This window comes from Entelurus aequoreus, linkage group LG06 (assembly GCF_033978785.1).
Source record: "Entelurus aequoreus isolate RoL-2023_Sb linkage group LG06, RoL_Eaeq_v1.1, whole genome shotgun sequence".
NCBI classification, from domain to species: domain Eukaryota; kingdom Metazoa; phylum Chordata; class Actinopteri; order Syngnathiformes; family Syngnathidae; genus Entelurus; species Entelurus aequoreus.
The window spans coordinates 25,744,449-25,760,659 of NC_084736.1; the positions used below are offsets into that span (position 1 = coordinate 25,744,449).

At 42.5% G+C, this 16,211-nt stretch overlaps 2 protein-coding genes across 5 annotated transcripts in view; one reads left to right on the forward strand and one right to left on the reverse strand.

The window, feature by feature from the left end:
• Positions 1 to 322: 322 nt before the first annotated feature.
• LOC133652041 (uncharacterized) lies at positions 323 to 8,970 on the forward strand. The gene is made up of 7 exons (XM_062050360.1): positions 323 to 664; positions 986 to 2,548; positions 2,621 to 2,714; positions 2,779 to 2,864; positions 2,923 to 3,033; positions 3,108 to 3,226; positions 8,794 to 8,970. Exons 2-5 carry the CDS (start codon positions 1,010 to 1,012, stop codon positions 2,959 to 2,961), a joined length of 1,758 nt encoding a protein of 585 aa, XP_061906344.1. The 5' UTR covers positions 323 to 664; positions 986 to 1,009; the 3' UTR covers positions 2,962 to 3,033; positions 3,108 to 3,226; positions 8,794 to 8,970.
• Positions 8,971 to 13,422: 4,452 nt separating this feature from the next.
• The window catches only part of radil2a (Ras association and DIL domains 2a), a 38,243-nt gene continuing 35,454 nt past the window's right edge, over positions 13,423 to 16,211 (reverse strand). For 3 of the 4 annotated variants that reach the window (XM_062050365.1, XM_062050362.1, XM_062050361.1), the window contains 3 exons: positions 14,036 to 14,130; positions 13,832 to 13,951; positions 13,423 to 13,743 (listed from right to left, as the gene is read on the reverse strand). In XM_062050365.1, the coding sequence (XP_061906349.1) occupies positions 13,543 to 13,743; positions 13,832 to 13,951; positions 14,036 to 14,130 (416 nt within the window). In that variant the 3' untranslated portion in view covers positions 13,423 to 13,542. Of the gene's footprint in view, positions 13,744 to 13,811; positions 13,952 to 14,035; positions 14,131 to 16,211 lie in introns of all 4 variants that reach the window. The other variant, XM_062050363.1, reaches the window with a different exon arrangement.

Below are 16,211 nucleotides of genomic sequence, written 5' to 3' on the forward strand. Positions count from 1 at the left end.
AAAGTTTCAATCAATCAATCAACCAGCCTGAAATTTACTCGGTTTCGGATCGGAAAGAAAATGAGTGGTATTGCACATCACTAATTGTGTGAATACCATCAAGTTGGTTTGTTTGAGAATTGGTATTTTCCAGGCAGATATTTCAAAACAAAAGTATAAAATACAAATAAAAAGTATGTGAAGGCCCTTAAACGCAAACTTCAAGTTAGGTAAATGGGATATGTATTTTAGCCGTATAAAAAAACATTTTTAAAACCTCCCAACACAGCTATTTTATTAGTTTTAGCTATACGTTGGCGTTTACTTCGAACGCCATGCATCAATTTCCGGTTAGGACCTTTGTGCGTGATGGATACTTGACTTCGCCAAGATAACAGCTGCTGCGTGCAGTCGGTTAGCTAACATTAGCTAAGTGCTACATCATCGCTACATGAGAGCAAAACACGCCTATTTGTGTCTGCCTAGAGTTTAAAAAGTGTATATTCTACGTGGCTGCTCGTCACGCGTACAAGCACGTTGCTCATTTTTAATGGTGTCGTGTGCGTGCTATGCCAGCTAAGCCGTTAGCACGCTGTGCTAGGCCTGCTAAGCTAACATATGCTAAGCTAAAAGCCGGTGACCGAGCTGAGCGATGGGGAAGAAAGAGTCTAACTTCAAACCTCTGGTAAAAACCAACAAATCTACCCTTAAGTACTTATTAGTTGTTTTTGTCATTGTGTCACGTTGTACAAAACCTCTTGAATAACGTTTAGATATTAAGTAGCAAACGACGAGTCTTTGTGTAACCATGTCTTTCATGACAGAAAGCATCGATGTTAATGTTACAAACATCAATATAAATTACGTGTTAATGTTGTAACAAAAACGTTAAAAACTATTTAATTAGCTCCTTGTTAATACTGATTTTCGTTGTAGAGGCACAAGTGAAAAGTGTTTTAATTGCTCCTTTTATATTGTGTATTACTGTGCTACTGATTGTTTTCAGTGATGGAGGCGGAGCCAGGCGGCCATGATGGACCTGTCTAAGAGCTTCTCTGTAGTGCCCAGAAGCCACGCCCCCGTCCAGGACCTCGCCAAGAAGCCAGAGTGGTACCACAGACGCCCGGCCAGCCCTCACCTCGATGCCCCGTGCAGGACCAGAGCCACGTTGCGGCCCGATGCGGGCGCCGGCGTGGAGCCGGGCAGCTACTCGAACGCTAGCCTCAGCCCCGGCCTTTACCGCGACGGCGTTCATGGCGACCTTTGGTGTTCCGGCTTCTACGGGGCCGATGACATGGACAGCAGCGGCGAGGGCGAGGAAGACAGCGCCAGCAGCTCTGACGTCATTGTCCTGCTGTCCACGTCCAAGCAGCCACTCTTGTGCGCCCCCTTTGTCGGGGACGGCGTGCGACACGTGGTGGAGTCGGCCGCGGCGTCCTCGCCAGGCTTCTGTCGCCAAGGCACGGCGCTCCCGAGCTCGCCGAGCCGAGACAGCTCGTCCTCGGAGGAGTCGTCCGACAGCTCGGGCGACATCCCCCCGCATCACGCCAGACCCGTGGTCCTCCTGTCAGACCTGAGCTCCGTCTATGCTGACTCCGCCTACTCCCGCGTGGATGCCTCCAGCGATGACAGCGATGTGGTGGAAGTTCCCGTTACCAAGGTGACACTAAAAAGACAAAATATTTCCCGTCAAAGGAGGAATTTGGAGAATGCCGAGCAGATTGAAGCTCCGCCCACAGAGGGCAAACGCAGCGGCAGGATCAGCAAGTGCCCCGTTTTTTCTCGCCTCCCTCGCCACCGCTTGACGAGGCGCGCGAAAAAGGACGCAGTGGGAATTTATTACGAAAGTTGCGACTCTGGCGACGTGATGACGTACGCGCTGCGCTCGTCCAGCTCCGACGAGGCTCGTCCCCCTGCCGCCGCCCAGTGCGCTGTGGCTCCTACCCCATCCAAGACAAAGGCGGAGCCTCAGCGCGACTGCCAGATCCCGCTCGCCGCCCGCAGACGCACACCGACAAAACCGAGGGAGGTCACGGCAAAGCGGAGTGGGAGGGGCAAAGGAGCCGGCAAGAGGGCGGCGGCTTTGACGAGACAGCGAGCGGTGTTGGCCCGTTTCTCGCCGCCACCGGCGCCGATCAAAGTCCGAGATTCCAAACAGAAGAGGAGGAGTTCAGACATATTTTGTCCGTTTGTGCGTGTGCAGGACCATCTTTGCACGGTGGTCAACCACAAGGAAGACCAGCAGGACGGACGCCTGAAAGACCAAACGTCCACTGCCACGTCTTCCGGCTTCCTACCCAAGACTTCCTGTTTCCGTCTGGCTCGACACGTCGCCGCCGGCGCAAGTCCAGTGACGCCGCTGTGCTACCTCTGTGGTCACGTGACTAACGCCCGAGGCCTCGGCGACCTCCACGGACCCTACTATCCTGACCACGTCCCCCGGACCAGCCAGGGTGGGGAAGAGGAGCGTTGGATCCATGAGGACTGCGGCGCCTGGAGCGCCGGCGTCTTCCTGGTCAGAGGGAAGCTGTACGGCCTGGAGGAGGCGGCGAGCGCCACACGCCACACGGTCGGTCCGGGGTCAAAGGGCGTCCGCTTGCGATGACATCATGCCGTGACTCAACTCTTCTTCTTGTTTCAGGTGTGCTCCTTGTGCCAGCGACCTGGAGCTATTATGGGATGTTCCCAGAAAGGTTGCACGCAAAGTTATCACTACACCTGTGCACGCCACACAGGTACTGTCTGTGCGTCTGAGCGTGTGTGTGTGTGTGTGTTTAACCAGCATGTGTGTGTGTTCAGGTTGCGTTCTAAACGAGGACAACTTCTCCATGAGATGTCGCCAGCATCACATGACGCAGCATTACCAACATCAAAGACACATAAAGGTTAGTTATTTTCCTATTTCCTGTCACAACCTTTGACCTTAAGTGTTGTCTGCAACAGAGTGAGTTGTGGCGAGCGACGCGGCGACATGTCAGGTGACCACGCCGTAGGATGCCCCTCTATCTTGAGGGTCACATGGCGCAGGAGTGATTGCAACTACGGTGCACAAAAGTAATCAGATTACTGCAGTAATTTAAGATTGGTTAAGTGGAGATGTTTCACCTTTCGGTATTTCTTTCATTCAGAACTTTCCACAGCTCTCCTCTGGGGCGACGGAGCTTTTCTGACCACGCCTTCTGCTTTGTGATGTCATGGAAAGCGGCGTGCACGTGCGTGTGCATGTGAGCTCAAGACAAACTGTCTGGTAATATTTTTACACAAAAAGACACACACACGTATATGTATGTATGTGCTGCGTTCGACACCGTCGACCACGCCACCTTAATCACTCGTCTTGAGAACTGTGTGGGCATTAAGGGCGCCGCCCTCAACTGGTTCCGGTCGTACCTAACCGACAGGAGTTTTTGTGTAAAAATAGACAGTTTTATGTCTTCCACAGCTCCTTTACCACATGGGGTTCCCCAGGGCTCAATCCTTGCCCCAATCTTATTTGCGCTTTACCTTCTCCCCCTTGGTTCTATTTTTAGGAAGTATGATATTGCATTTCATTTTTATGCCGATGATTGCCAGATTTATTTTCCCATGGCACAAAATAACACGGTTCAACTTCTTATTGACTGCCTGCACGACATCAAAGCCTGGCTTTCAGCTAACTTCCTGAGCCTAAATGAAGACAAAACAGAAGTTATGTTGTTCGGTCCAAGTCGCTCTCCCTCCCCCAACGTTGACCTCGGCACTCTGACCCCGTATCTCAGTGACTGTGTCACAAACCTGGGGGTAAAGTTCGACTCAGATTTTAAATTCGAAAAACAAATCAGCCGCGTCGTTTAAAAAAGCTTTTATCAATTACGCCAAATAGCGAAAGTGAAACCGCTTCTATCAGGACATGATCTCCAGAAATTAATCCACGCCTTTATCTCGACTCGTCTTGACTACTGCAATGCCCTGTATGTAGGCATTAGCCAGGCCTCCCTCGCCCGCCTGCAGCTCGTGCAGAACTCTGCTGCTCGTCTGCTAACACAGACCCGCAGACGTGAGCACATCACCCCTATATTAGCGTCCCTTCACTGGCTCCCTGTGCGTTACCGAATCAATTTTAAACTCCTTTTATTTGTTTTTAAATGTCTAAACAACCTCGCGCCAACATATCTCTCCGACCTCCTTCAGCCTTACTGCCCCACCCGATCCCTAAGATCAGCCGATCAGCTGCTACTAACGGTCCCAGACACAAGGCTGAAGCTTAGAGGTGACAGAGCTTTCGCCGCTGCTGCTCCTAAGCTCTGGAACGACCTACCTCTTAGTGTTAGACAAGCCTCCTCTTCCTGTTTTTAAATTTCTCTTAAAAACATACTTTTATTCCATGGCTTTTAACACTGAGTGATATCCATCCTGCAATGGCGCCCCATAATACACCTGCTGTGAACCTGTTTTTATGTTTTATTTATTTTATTTATTTATTTTTTATCGTGTTCTGTTTGTGTTGTGTTGTGTTGTGTTTGCTCGGTTCTCGTATTATCTTTTAACCTGCCCGTTGTACAGCACTTTGGCTACCCCTGTGGTAAATTTTAAATGTGCTTTATAAATAAAGTTGATTTGATTTGATTTATGTGTGTGTGTGTGTACACATACATACAGTACAGGCCAAAGGTTTGGACACACCTTCTCATTTCAATGCGTTTTCTTTATTTTCACGACTATTTACATTGTAGACTGTCACTGAAGGCATCAAAATTATGACACCTGTGAAGTGAAAACCCTTTAAGGTGACTACCTCTTGAAGCACATCGAGAGGATGCCAAGAGTTTGCAAAACAGTAATCAGAACCAAGGGTGGCTCTTTTGAAGAAACTCGAATATAAAACATGTTTTCAGTTATTTCACCTTTTTTTGTTAAGTACATAACTCCACATGTGTTCATTCATAGTTTTGATGCCTTCAGTGACAATCTACAATGTAAATAGTCATGAAAATAAAGAAAATGCATTGAATGAGGTGTGTCCAAACTTTTAGCCTGTACTGTATATTTACACTAATATATATATTTATATTAATATATATGTAAAATACATGTATGTATGTGTGTGTGTATGTATGTATGTATGTATGTATGTATGTATATATATATATATATATATATATATATATATATATATATATATATACTGTATGTATATACACTACAGTTCAAAAGTTTGGGGTCACATTGAAATGTCCTTATTTTTGAAGCACTGTACTTTTCAATGAAGATAACTTTAAACTAGTCTTAACTTTAAAGAAATACACTCGATACATTGCTAATGTGGTAAATGACTATTCTAGCTGCAAATGTCTGGTTTTTGGTGCAATATCTACATAGGTGTATAGAGGCCCATTTCCAGCAACTATCACCCCAGTGTTCTAATGGTACAATGTGTTAGCTCATTGGCTCAGAAGGCTAATTGATGATTAGAAAACCCTTGTGCAATCATGTTCACACATCTGAAAACAGTTTAGCTCGTTACAGAAGCTACAAAACTGACCTTCCTTTGAGCAGATTGAGTTTCTGGAGCATCACATTTGTGGGGTCAATTAAACGCTCAAAATGGCCAGAAAAAGAGAACTTTCATCTGAAACTCGACAGTCTATTCTTGTTCTTAGAAATGAAGGCTATTCCACAAAATTGTTTGGGTGACCCCAAACTTTTGAACGGTAGTGTATATATATAATATATATATATATATTAGGGCTGTGAATCTTTGGGTGTCCCACGATTCGATTCAATATCGATTCTTGGGGTCACGATTCGATTCAAAATCGATTTTTTTTTTCCAAAAATATGACTTATTTTATCTTTGTGAAAATATTGGACACAGTGTGTTGTCAAGCTTATGAGATGCGATGCAAGTGTAAGCCACTGTGACACTATTGTTCTTTTTTTTTTTTTTTATAAATGTCTAATGATAATGTCAATGAGGGATTTTTAATCACTGCTATGTTGAAATTGTAACTAATATTGATACTGTTGTTGATAATATTCATTTTTGTTTCACTACTTTTGGTTTGTTCTGTGTCGTGTTTGTTTCTCCTCTCAATTGCTCGGTTTATTGCAGTTCTGAGTGTTGCTGGGTCGGTTTTGGAATTGGATTGCATTGTTATGGTATTGCTGTGTATTGTTTTGTTGGATTGATTAATTAAAAAAAAAAAATTAGAATAAATAAACATTTAAAAAATCGATTTTTTAAAAATGAGAATCGATTCTGAATCGCACAACGTGAGAATCGCGATTCGAATTCGAATCGATTTTTTCCCACACCCCTAATATATATATATATACAGTGTATATATATATATATATGTGTCTGTATATCTATATATATATGTGTGTGTGTGTATATCTATATACTGTATGTATGTATAAATTTACATTAATATATATTTATACATTTATATTAATATATATGTGAAATATATATATAATATGTGTGTGTGTGAATGTATATATTTCTATATATATGTATGTGTGTGTGTGTATATATATATGTACATGTGTGTGTGTGTGTGTGTGTATGTATGTATATGTATGTATATATATGTATATATATATATATTAGGGCTGCAAGTAACGATTAATTTGATAATCGATTAATTTGGCGATTATTACTTCGATTGATCGATTAATAATTGGATAAAAGAGACAAACTACATTTCTATCCTTTCCAGTATTTTATTGAAAAAAAAACAGCATACTGGCGCCATGTTCTTTCAACTTGCCAAATAAAACAAGGAAAATGTTACAAAAATGCACACTTTAGACACCCCTGCTATAGATAATAAAAAATTTAATCTGATAAATCTATCGATAAAAAGCAGAGCCTGACGACACATGCGCGTTTGTCACAACTCTCTCGATCTCCGTCTCTCCCCCTCCTTCACCAATGCTGCGCGCACAATTTGTTGTGTTTTTAACCTTCTTAACCCTGAACATACATTGAAAATACACGCAACCCTAAGTCAAAATGCCGGACATTTGAGGCATTTAAGAAACACCGCCCGACAGCCCCGCAAAAGAGGACATGTCCGGTGAAAAGAGGACATATGGTCAGGACCTAGCCCGGTTTCACCAGACATGTCCTCTTTTGCTAGCATGCTAGCAGCTAACGGGCTAGGATAGACTGACCATACGTCCTCTTTTCACCGGACATGTCCTCTTTTGCGGAGCTGTCAGGGCGGAGTTTCATAAATGCGTCAAATGTCCGGCATTTTGAGTATTGTTTACACAACGTGCAGTACGCTACTTAATATGTCCGTGTGGAAACTCGTTCGGTACACCTCCGCACCGAACCGAAACGGTTCGATACAAATACACGTACCGTTACACCCCTATTATTTCGATTATTGTTTCTCAGCTGTTTGTAAATGTTGCAGTTTATAAATAAAGGTTACAAAAAAAAACGTAGCCACAGCGCATGCGCATAGCATAGATCCAACGAATCGATGACTAAATTAATCGCCAACTATTTTTATAATCGATTTTAATTGATTTAATCGATTAGTTGTTGCAGCCTTAATATTTATTTATTTATTTATTTATTAGGAGTGTACCGGTATTTCGATTTCAAAGTATTCACAATAATACCGTGACACCTGACTGTATCAAAGAAAAACTTGGTGTGTCATTTTTTTGTGCCGCTTTAGCGTTGGCCGGGTCTAAAAATGAATATCAGCTCCCAGGTGGGGACGTGGAACGCCCTAAGCAGGTAGTGTATTCGTAGAAGATGAGAGGAATTGTTTTTGGGACATTTCCTAAAAAAATCATCATAATCTATCCATAACTGTTTGAGTTATGTTGCTAACAAACAGACAAACAAACCTTGGTGAAAACATAACTTATTTGGCGGAGGTAAGAAAGTCTGCATTCTGCAAAGCAAAGCGTCCCACTATCGTTTTGAACGTTTCCAAGGCGACACAGAGCCAGCTGGTCATGTCGCACCGCACGCAGGTAATCACCCCAAAAAAAGTTAAACACAGAAAGTACGAGGAATCTGAAAAACTACTTAAAAAGCCTGTCCAGCTGCACTCGGGCGGAAGGCAGCGTCCACCCTGGACAAGTCGCCTCCTCATAAAGTGTCACACAAAAGATATTTAAAGCCAAACATCAGTTTGTGAGCTATTTACTTTATTTAAAGTTAAATTGTTGGTACATTTTTCTAGGAAACCGCATATTCCAGACTGATATAAATATGTCCACTGTGGAGGACACTGCTTCTTATAAAGTAAAAGTTAAAAAGACACTAAAGTGAACATTATTGTGTTACACTGAATGTTTGCATTGTTACTTTAAAAACACCAAACTAAGTTTTTTAATATTTTATAACAGTAGATGTCCTTGCACAACTCTTTGCACTAAAAATTGTACGTAGTAATAAATATTAGAACATTTGAGAATTATATTTGTGTTCAATTACAGTAAGTGTTTGTCATAAACATTCCTGCCACTCCATTTTACACACTATAACTTTTTTAAACCTTTTTTTGTGACATTTACCACAATAATATCGTACCGTGGCCTTAACACTGTGTTAATATACTGTGAGATTTTGATACCTTTACACTTATATGTATATGTAGGTATATATATGTTTATATGTAGGTATATATATGTTTATATGTAGGTATATATGTATGTATGTTTATGCATGTATGTATATATATATGTAGGTAAATATATGTATGTATATATACATTTATATATGTATACAAACATGTGTGTGTATTTATGTATGTATATACACATTTAACTTTAATACAATGATTTGACTTTGGTTTTTGTCAGGTGACAAGTCTTACCTGTGCTGGACCGAGTCAGGACCTGGAAGCCACTTGGACAACCTGCAATGGCGGCATTCACAGCGATGTTGATGATCGGAAAATGTTTTTCTAATGTCTAAGTAATATTTATTTTATTTAAATCCTGTTTAATGTATTTTGAAATAAATGACAAGTTTCACTATTTACTGCGTCCGCTTTTATGTTGTATTTTAAACCAGTGTTTTCTAACCATAGGGCCGGGACCCATTGTTGGGCACAAAAAGGGCCAGCAAAAAGAGTGTTTTCTCAGCTACTCGGTTGTAATACACGTTTCCACCACTTGTGGCAGTAATGACAATATCAGACAAACAAGAAGAGTGGAGCTGAAGTAATAGAGAAGTTTCTTAAGCGCAAAAATGATGACGAAAGTGAAGCTGTATTTTCATTTGCGCGTTAATTTTATTGACAGTTTAGTTAAGAAACATATTCATTATTACTTTAGTCAGAATGCATTTATTTCAGCGTTGTGTAATTATAAGAGTCCTTACTTTTCGCAGTATATCTGAATAGTATTTATTCTTATAATCAGCCTGATTTAAAGGCCTACTGAAATGAATTTTTTTTATTTAAACGGGGATAGCAGATCCATTCTATGTGTCATACTTGATCATTTTGCGATATTGCCATATTTTTGCTGAAAGGATTTAGTAAATAAATAATGAATGGGTTATACTTGTATAGCGCTTTTCTACCTTCAAGGTACTCAAAGCGCTTTGACAGTATTTCCACATTCACCCATTCACACACTGATGGCGGAAGCTGCCATGCAAGGCGCTAACCAGCAGCCATCAGGAGCAAGGGTGAAGTGTCTTGCCCAAGGACACAACGGACGTGACTAGGATGGTAGAAGGTGGGGATTGAACCCCAGTAACCAGCAACACTCCGATTGCTGACACGGCCACTCTACCAACTTCGCCACGCCATCCCTAGTAGAGAACATCGACGATAAAGTTCGCAACTTTTGGTCGCTGATAAAAAAAAGTCTTGCCTGTACCGGAAGTAGCGTGATGTCACAGGTTGAAGGGCTCCTCACATTTCCCCATTGTTTACACCAGCAGCGAGAGCGATTCGGACCGAGAAAGCGACGATTACCCCATTAATTTGAGCCAGGATGAAAGATTCGTGGATGAGGAACGTGAGAGTGAAGGACTAGAGTGCAGTGCAGGACACATCTTTTTTCGCTCTGACCGTAACTTAGGTACAAGCTGGCTCATTGGATTCCACACACTCTCCTTTTTCTATTGTGGATCACGGATTTGTATTTTAAACCACCTCGGATACTATATCCTCTTGAAAATGAGAGTCGAGAACGCGAAATGGACATTCACAGTGACTTTTATCTCCACGACAATACATCGGCGAAACACTTTAGCTACGGAGCTAACGTGATAGCATCGGGCTTAACTGCATATAGAAACAAAAGAAATAAGCCCCTGACTGGAAGGATAGACAGAAAATCAACAATACTATTAAACCATGGACCTGTAAATACACGGTTAATGCTTTCCAGCCTGGCGAAGCTTAGCAATGCTGTTGCTAACGACGCCATTGAAGCTAACTTAGCAACGGGACCTCACAGAGCTATGCTAAAAACATTAGCTATCCACCTACGCCAGCCAGCCCTCATCTGCTCAACACCCGTGCTCACCTGCGTTCCAGCGATCGACGGTGCGACGAAGGACTTCACCCAATCATCCGTGCGGTCGGCGGCTAGCATCGGATAGCGCGTCTGCTATCCAAGTCAAAGTCCTCCTGGTTGTGTTGCTGCAGCCAGCCGCTAATACACCGATCCCACCTACAACTTTCTTCTTTGCAGTCTTCATTGTTCATCAAACAAATTGCAAAAGATTCACCAACACAGATGTCCAGGAAACTGTGGAATTTTGAGATGAAAACAGAGCTTTTTGTATTGGATTCAATGGAGTCCGAATACTTCCGTTTCAACGATTGATGTCACGCGCATACGTCATCATACGTAGACGTTTTCAACCGGAAGTTTAGCGGGAAATTTAAAATTGCACTTTATAAGTTAACCCGGCCGTATTGGCATGTGTTGCAATGTTAAGATTTCATCATTGATATATAAACAGTGTTGGGTTAGTTACTGAAAACCAGTAATGAGTTATAGTTACTAGTTACTTCATTTCAAAAGTAACTCAGTTACTAACTCAGTTACTTACACCAAAAAGTAATGTGTTACTTTGAAAAGTGACTATTTAGTTACTTCTTTTTTTCTTTTCTTTTTTAAAAGCTCCCATTAATGCCCTTTAGCCTATATTTCCGTACTGTTATTGCACTGCAGAATAATACAATGTGTTGATCAACTTGACATGCATTTGCATCACTGAACTCTGCTAAGCAATGTGGTCTACATACAACACACAAACAATGTGGTCTACATACAACACACAAACAATGTGGTCTACATACAACACACAAACAATGTGGTCTACATACAACACACAAACAATGTGGTCTACATACAACACACAAACAATGTGGTCTACATACAACACACAAAGACAAAGATATGTTTCAAAGGCCAATTTATTTCAGGCCAGAACAAATTGACAAAACTATTTTAAATAGCTGCAACATAATGGCACTTTAACTTGAACTTGAAGTATATAGGATATTTGATCCAAGACACAACTTACATTTAACTAAAATGTTATTTTCTTTGTGCTCGACAAAAGAAAAGTATTGAGAATTTCTCCTTGTTAAAAAAAAATCGACTCTTGGCTTCGCCTTGATGTCTTGTTAGTTGTTATGATAGTAGCGTTTATGTGTGTGCGTGTGTGTGTGGCCCTTTAAGATATGACAGCATGTGGGTGAGGGACGTCAGTGAGTGGGTGGGCGAGAGAAGTGAGGGAGCGGCAACAGTGAGTGCTTGCAGGTGCTCTCTCTAGCTTGGTTGATGGCTGCGTCCAATAAAGTCACAAAGTTGCAACAAACCGCCGGCCTCGTCATTCACCCTTAGCTGTAAAGACCACTTCCGGGTAAAGTGAAGGTTGTTAGCCCCGAAGGAACGTCTCCCCTGCGCTCCTCAACTACGGTATGGGAGTCCCCCCCCCGCCCCCACCCACAGAAAGCATGTACGCCCTTTCTTTTCCATCAGCGCTGCCACAAAACACACTCAGATCTTCAGTTTCTAGCCGATACTACATAAAAAATAACGTAAAATAACGCAGTAACGCATCATGTAGTAACGGTAACTGAGTTACTGAATATAAAAAATAACGTGTTAGATTACTAGTTACCGCCGAAACTAACGGCGTTACAGTTTACTTTGTAACGCGTTAGTCCCAACACTGTATATAAACTATCAGACTGCGTGGTCGGTAGTAGTGGGTTTCAGTAGGCCTTTAAGGCTTTGTGATTAACACCGGCTTTCATATCAATTGACAAAGTGTATGTTGTTAAAATGTAAGTAGGTTGGATATAATTATTGAATAGGATTAAAATCAAGGGTAAAATGGGTAATTCAGGAGGAAATTTAAACCAAGATGCATGCAGTACTGCACTCAACCACAAGAGGGCGCCCAAACACTTCAAGTTTATTGGTGAGCCATGTTTCGAATATTATTTACTATTATTATTTTAGTCGACTGCTTTGTTTAGATCAGTGGTTCTTAACCTTGTTGGCGGTACCGAACCACACCAGTTTCATATGCGCATTCACCGAACCCTTCTTTAGTAAAAAATAAAATGTTTTTATTTTTAATTCAAGACAAAGTTATATGTTTTTGGGAACACTTTAGTATGGGGAACATATTCTAAGTAACAAAGACTTAATTTAGTGTTATTTGGTTAGGGTTAGGGTTAGAGGGTTAGGGCCAGGGTTAGAGGGTTAGGGTTATAATAAGGCCAGGCCGAATAAGGCATTAATAAGTACTTAGTAATGACTAGTTAAGAGCCAAAATGTTACTAATTTGCATGTTAATAAGCAACTAATTAATGGTGAATATGTTCCCCATACTAAAGTGTTACCATGTTTTTTTTACCGGTGCACAAAATGAACCGTGCATGAACATCACCTTGTTCAAAGAACAAAACCAACACAGTGCATAAACTCACAACAAATTACACACCTGCAAATCAGTGTGACTTCTGCTGTTGCCGTATCCATAATACGCCGATAGGGAGAAGTTTTTATTTACACGATGAGTCGGGTGTGTCTTGACCTCCGCCGAACTCCTGAGCCCGACTCACCGAACCCTTAGGGTTGGATCGAACCCAGGTTAAGAACCACTTGTTTAGAAAGTCAATATTTCACGTTAAATTTAAGATTTTGTTTTTTTCATGTTGTTAAACTTGTACAAACGTACATTGCGCACACACACACACACACACACACACACACACACACACACACACACACACACACACACACACACACACACACACACACACACACACACACACACACACTCTCGTGGTCAAAAGCCACAGTCTATATATACATCAAGATATATATATATATGTTATGTGTGCAGTGGGGAAAAAAAAGTCTGGTGGCGTGTGGACACACCCGGGCACTCCGCCCACATTCCTGATGACCCGCAGTCGCCAGCTGCCACATGGACACAGGAAGTCGGAGACAAAAAAAAGATTTATTTTGATGCAGAAGAAGGCGTGTATAAATATTACAAGGTGTGAAAACAACTTTATAAATACAAAGCAGTAAAAACATTTCAACCATACAAAACTTTTTTTAATCACTTTTGGTTTCCTGCATGTGTGTATGTGTGTGTGTGTGTGTGGGAGAGAGAAAGAGAAACAGGACGTGCGAGGAAGCAGGAAGTAGGCTTGACTTCCTGTTCAGCATTTGGTGACCTGCGAGTCCTTGCCGGCGTCCATCTTGGCCACCAGGAGTCTCAGCGAGTCCCCCGAGGAGCGAATCAGCTCTCGGCCGCTGCGGACCAAAAAGATGACAAAGGTGAGTACGAGGCACGGCACACCGGGAAGGAGGGGCGTACTCACACGCTGTAGTCCAGACCCACCAGGCTGACGCCGTTCACCGCCAGAATCCGATCCCCGGTCTGGAGTCGCCGACACAACGCCGCGGGAGACTCGGGGACCAGGGACTTGACGTAGATCCCGCTCATCCCCAGCGGCGTCTTCTGCTCAACAGACAAAAAAACGGAGGCGTGTGACGTCACACGCAGGGAGACGTTGGATTGGTCGGAAGCGGCGTGGAGTCGTACCGTCCCGTCTACCAGCGCCAGGCCGAGACCGTGAGGTCCTCTGTTGACGTGCACGGTGAACACGTCCTCGCGCTCTCCTCCTTTCTCTTCTTCTCCTGCGGCACACGCAAACTTCAAATCATGCCAGTGGACATCAATATTAGGCGACACTGCCTCGTGTGGCAGGAAATGGTAACACACCCAAGACCCCTCGCCCCCCGCAGCCGTTCCCAGCATGCAGTCTGTTCTCCCCCCCCCCCCCCCCCCCCATGCAGAACAAAGCGATTAAGATTCCCTGCAACAAGTCGACTGTAAATTCTCATGACGGTCAAACGCTCTTTTCTGTCCTCGCATCGGAACCTCGCTGTCATTCTTGGCCCGATTAAAGGATTAGCGCACTTTGCAGCAAAGCATCATGGGAGCACGCCGCCTCGTATCAACAAAGTTGGGATTTCATTTCTAAACAGCATGTCTTGGAATGGTTGGATTTTGAAACTAATTTCTCAGCCGTTCATCCAAGAGTCATAAAAGTTGGTACATAACGACCGCTAACTGTTAGCATGCTAGCATCGGCAAACTATTTTTTGTGCGAGTTTTATAACTGTATACCCCAAGTTATATAATTTGGTACATGGCAATTGCTAACTGTTAGAATGCTAAAATAACAACAGTAAGCTTTTTTTTGTTGCTAATTTTGCAACTGTATACCCCCAGTCATATAACTAGGTACTTGACATATGCTAACAGTTAGCATGCTAGCATCGGCAAGCTATTTTTTGTGCGAGTTTTGCAACTGTATATCCCCGAGTCATATAACTTGGTACTTGGTAATTGCTAACTGTTAGCATGCTAAAATAACATTAGCAAGCTATTTATTTTTTGCAAATTTTGCAACTGTATACCCCCAGTCATATAACTAGGTACTTGACATATGCTAACAGTTAGCATGCTAGCATTGTCATGCTATTTTTTGTGCGAATTTTATAACTTTATACCCCAAGTCATATAATTTGGTACATGGCAATTGTTAAATGTTAGAATGCTAAAATAACAACAATAAGCTATTTCTTTGGCTAATTTTGCAACTGTATACCCCAGTCATAGAACTAGGTACTTGACATATGCTAATAGTTAGCATGCTAGCATCAACAAGCTATTTTTTGTGCGAGTTTTGCAACTGTATATCCCCGAGTCATATAACTTGGTACATGGTAATAGCTAACTGTTAGCATGCTAAAATAACATTAGCAAGCTATTAATTTTTTGCTAATTTTGCAACTGTATACCTCCAGTCATATAACTAGGTACTTGACATATGCTAACAGTTAGCATGCTAGCATCGGCAAGCTATTTTTTGTGCGATTTTTATAACTGTATACCCCAAGTCAGACCTGGGCATTGTACGGCCCGCGGGCCGCATCCGGCCCTTTGCGCATCCCTGTCCGGCCCGCGTGAGGCCAATCAAAAATTTCAAAATAAATTTCAAAAAGTATCTATGTCGAGTGTGCCATACAACGGTGCTGCTTTTGTTTTGAAAAGCGTTATTTGTATTACTTCCGTGTGGACGTATGCGCGTGTGCGATTGTGAGTGAATTGAACGGCGCAATAACAAATTACAAAATAAAGTTTAAAAAACATCTATGTCGTGCGCGCAATACAACTGTGCTGCTTTTATTTTGAAATGTGTTATTCATGCCATATGTCCGGGGGGAACCTGTGAGTGCAGGTGCACAGCGACAAGTGATGAGACGCTAAAAAAGAAAAGTTTATGACGAATGGCGTGTTTTGGACTGGCAAGTATTTCTTTACATAAATTAATGGTAAAGCCGTGTGCTTAATTTGTGGTACACAGCTTGCTGTGTTTAAAGAATATCATTTTAATCGCCACTACACGAAGAAACACGAGGGAAAATACCGGAATGTGTCTGATGAAGCGCGCGCAAGGGAGGCTGATGCGTTGATGGTAAAACTGCAAACCCAACAAGGACTTTTTGCCATATTTCACACCCCCAGAGATGCAGCCGTCAGGACAAGTTTCGTCATTTCTCACAAAAGCGCCAGAAAAAGTAAGGCGTTTTCTGACTGAGAGTTTATTAAGGAGTGCTTATTGGACTTTGTTGCGCTGATAATGCCCGGAGACATTGACTGTTTTTCGCTAACTTTGGATGAGAGCTGTGATGTACGTGACACCTCCAGC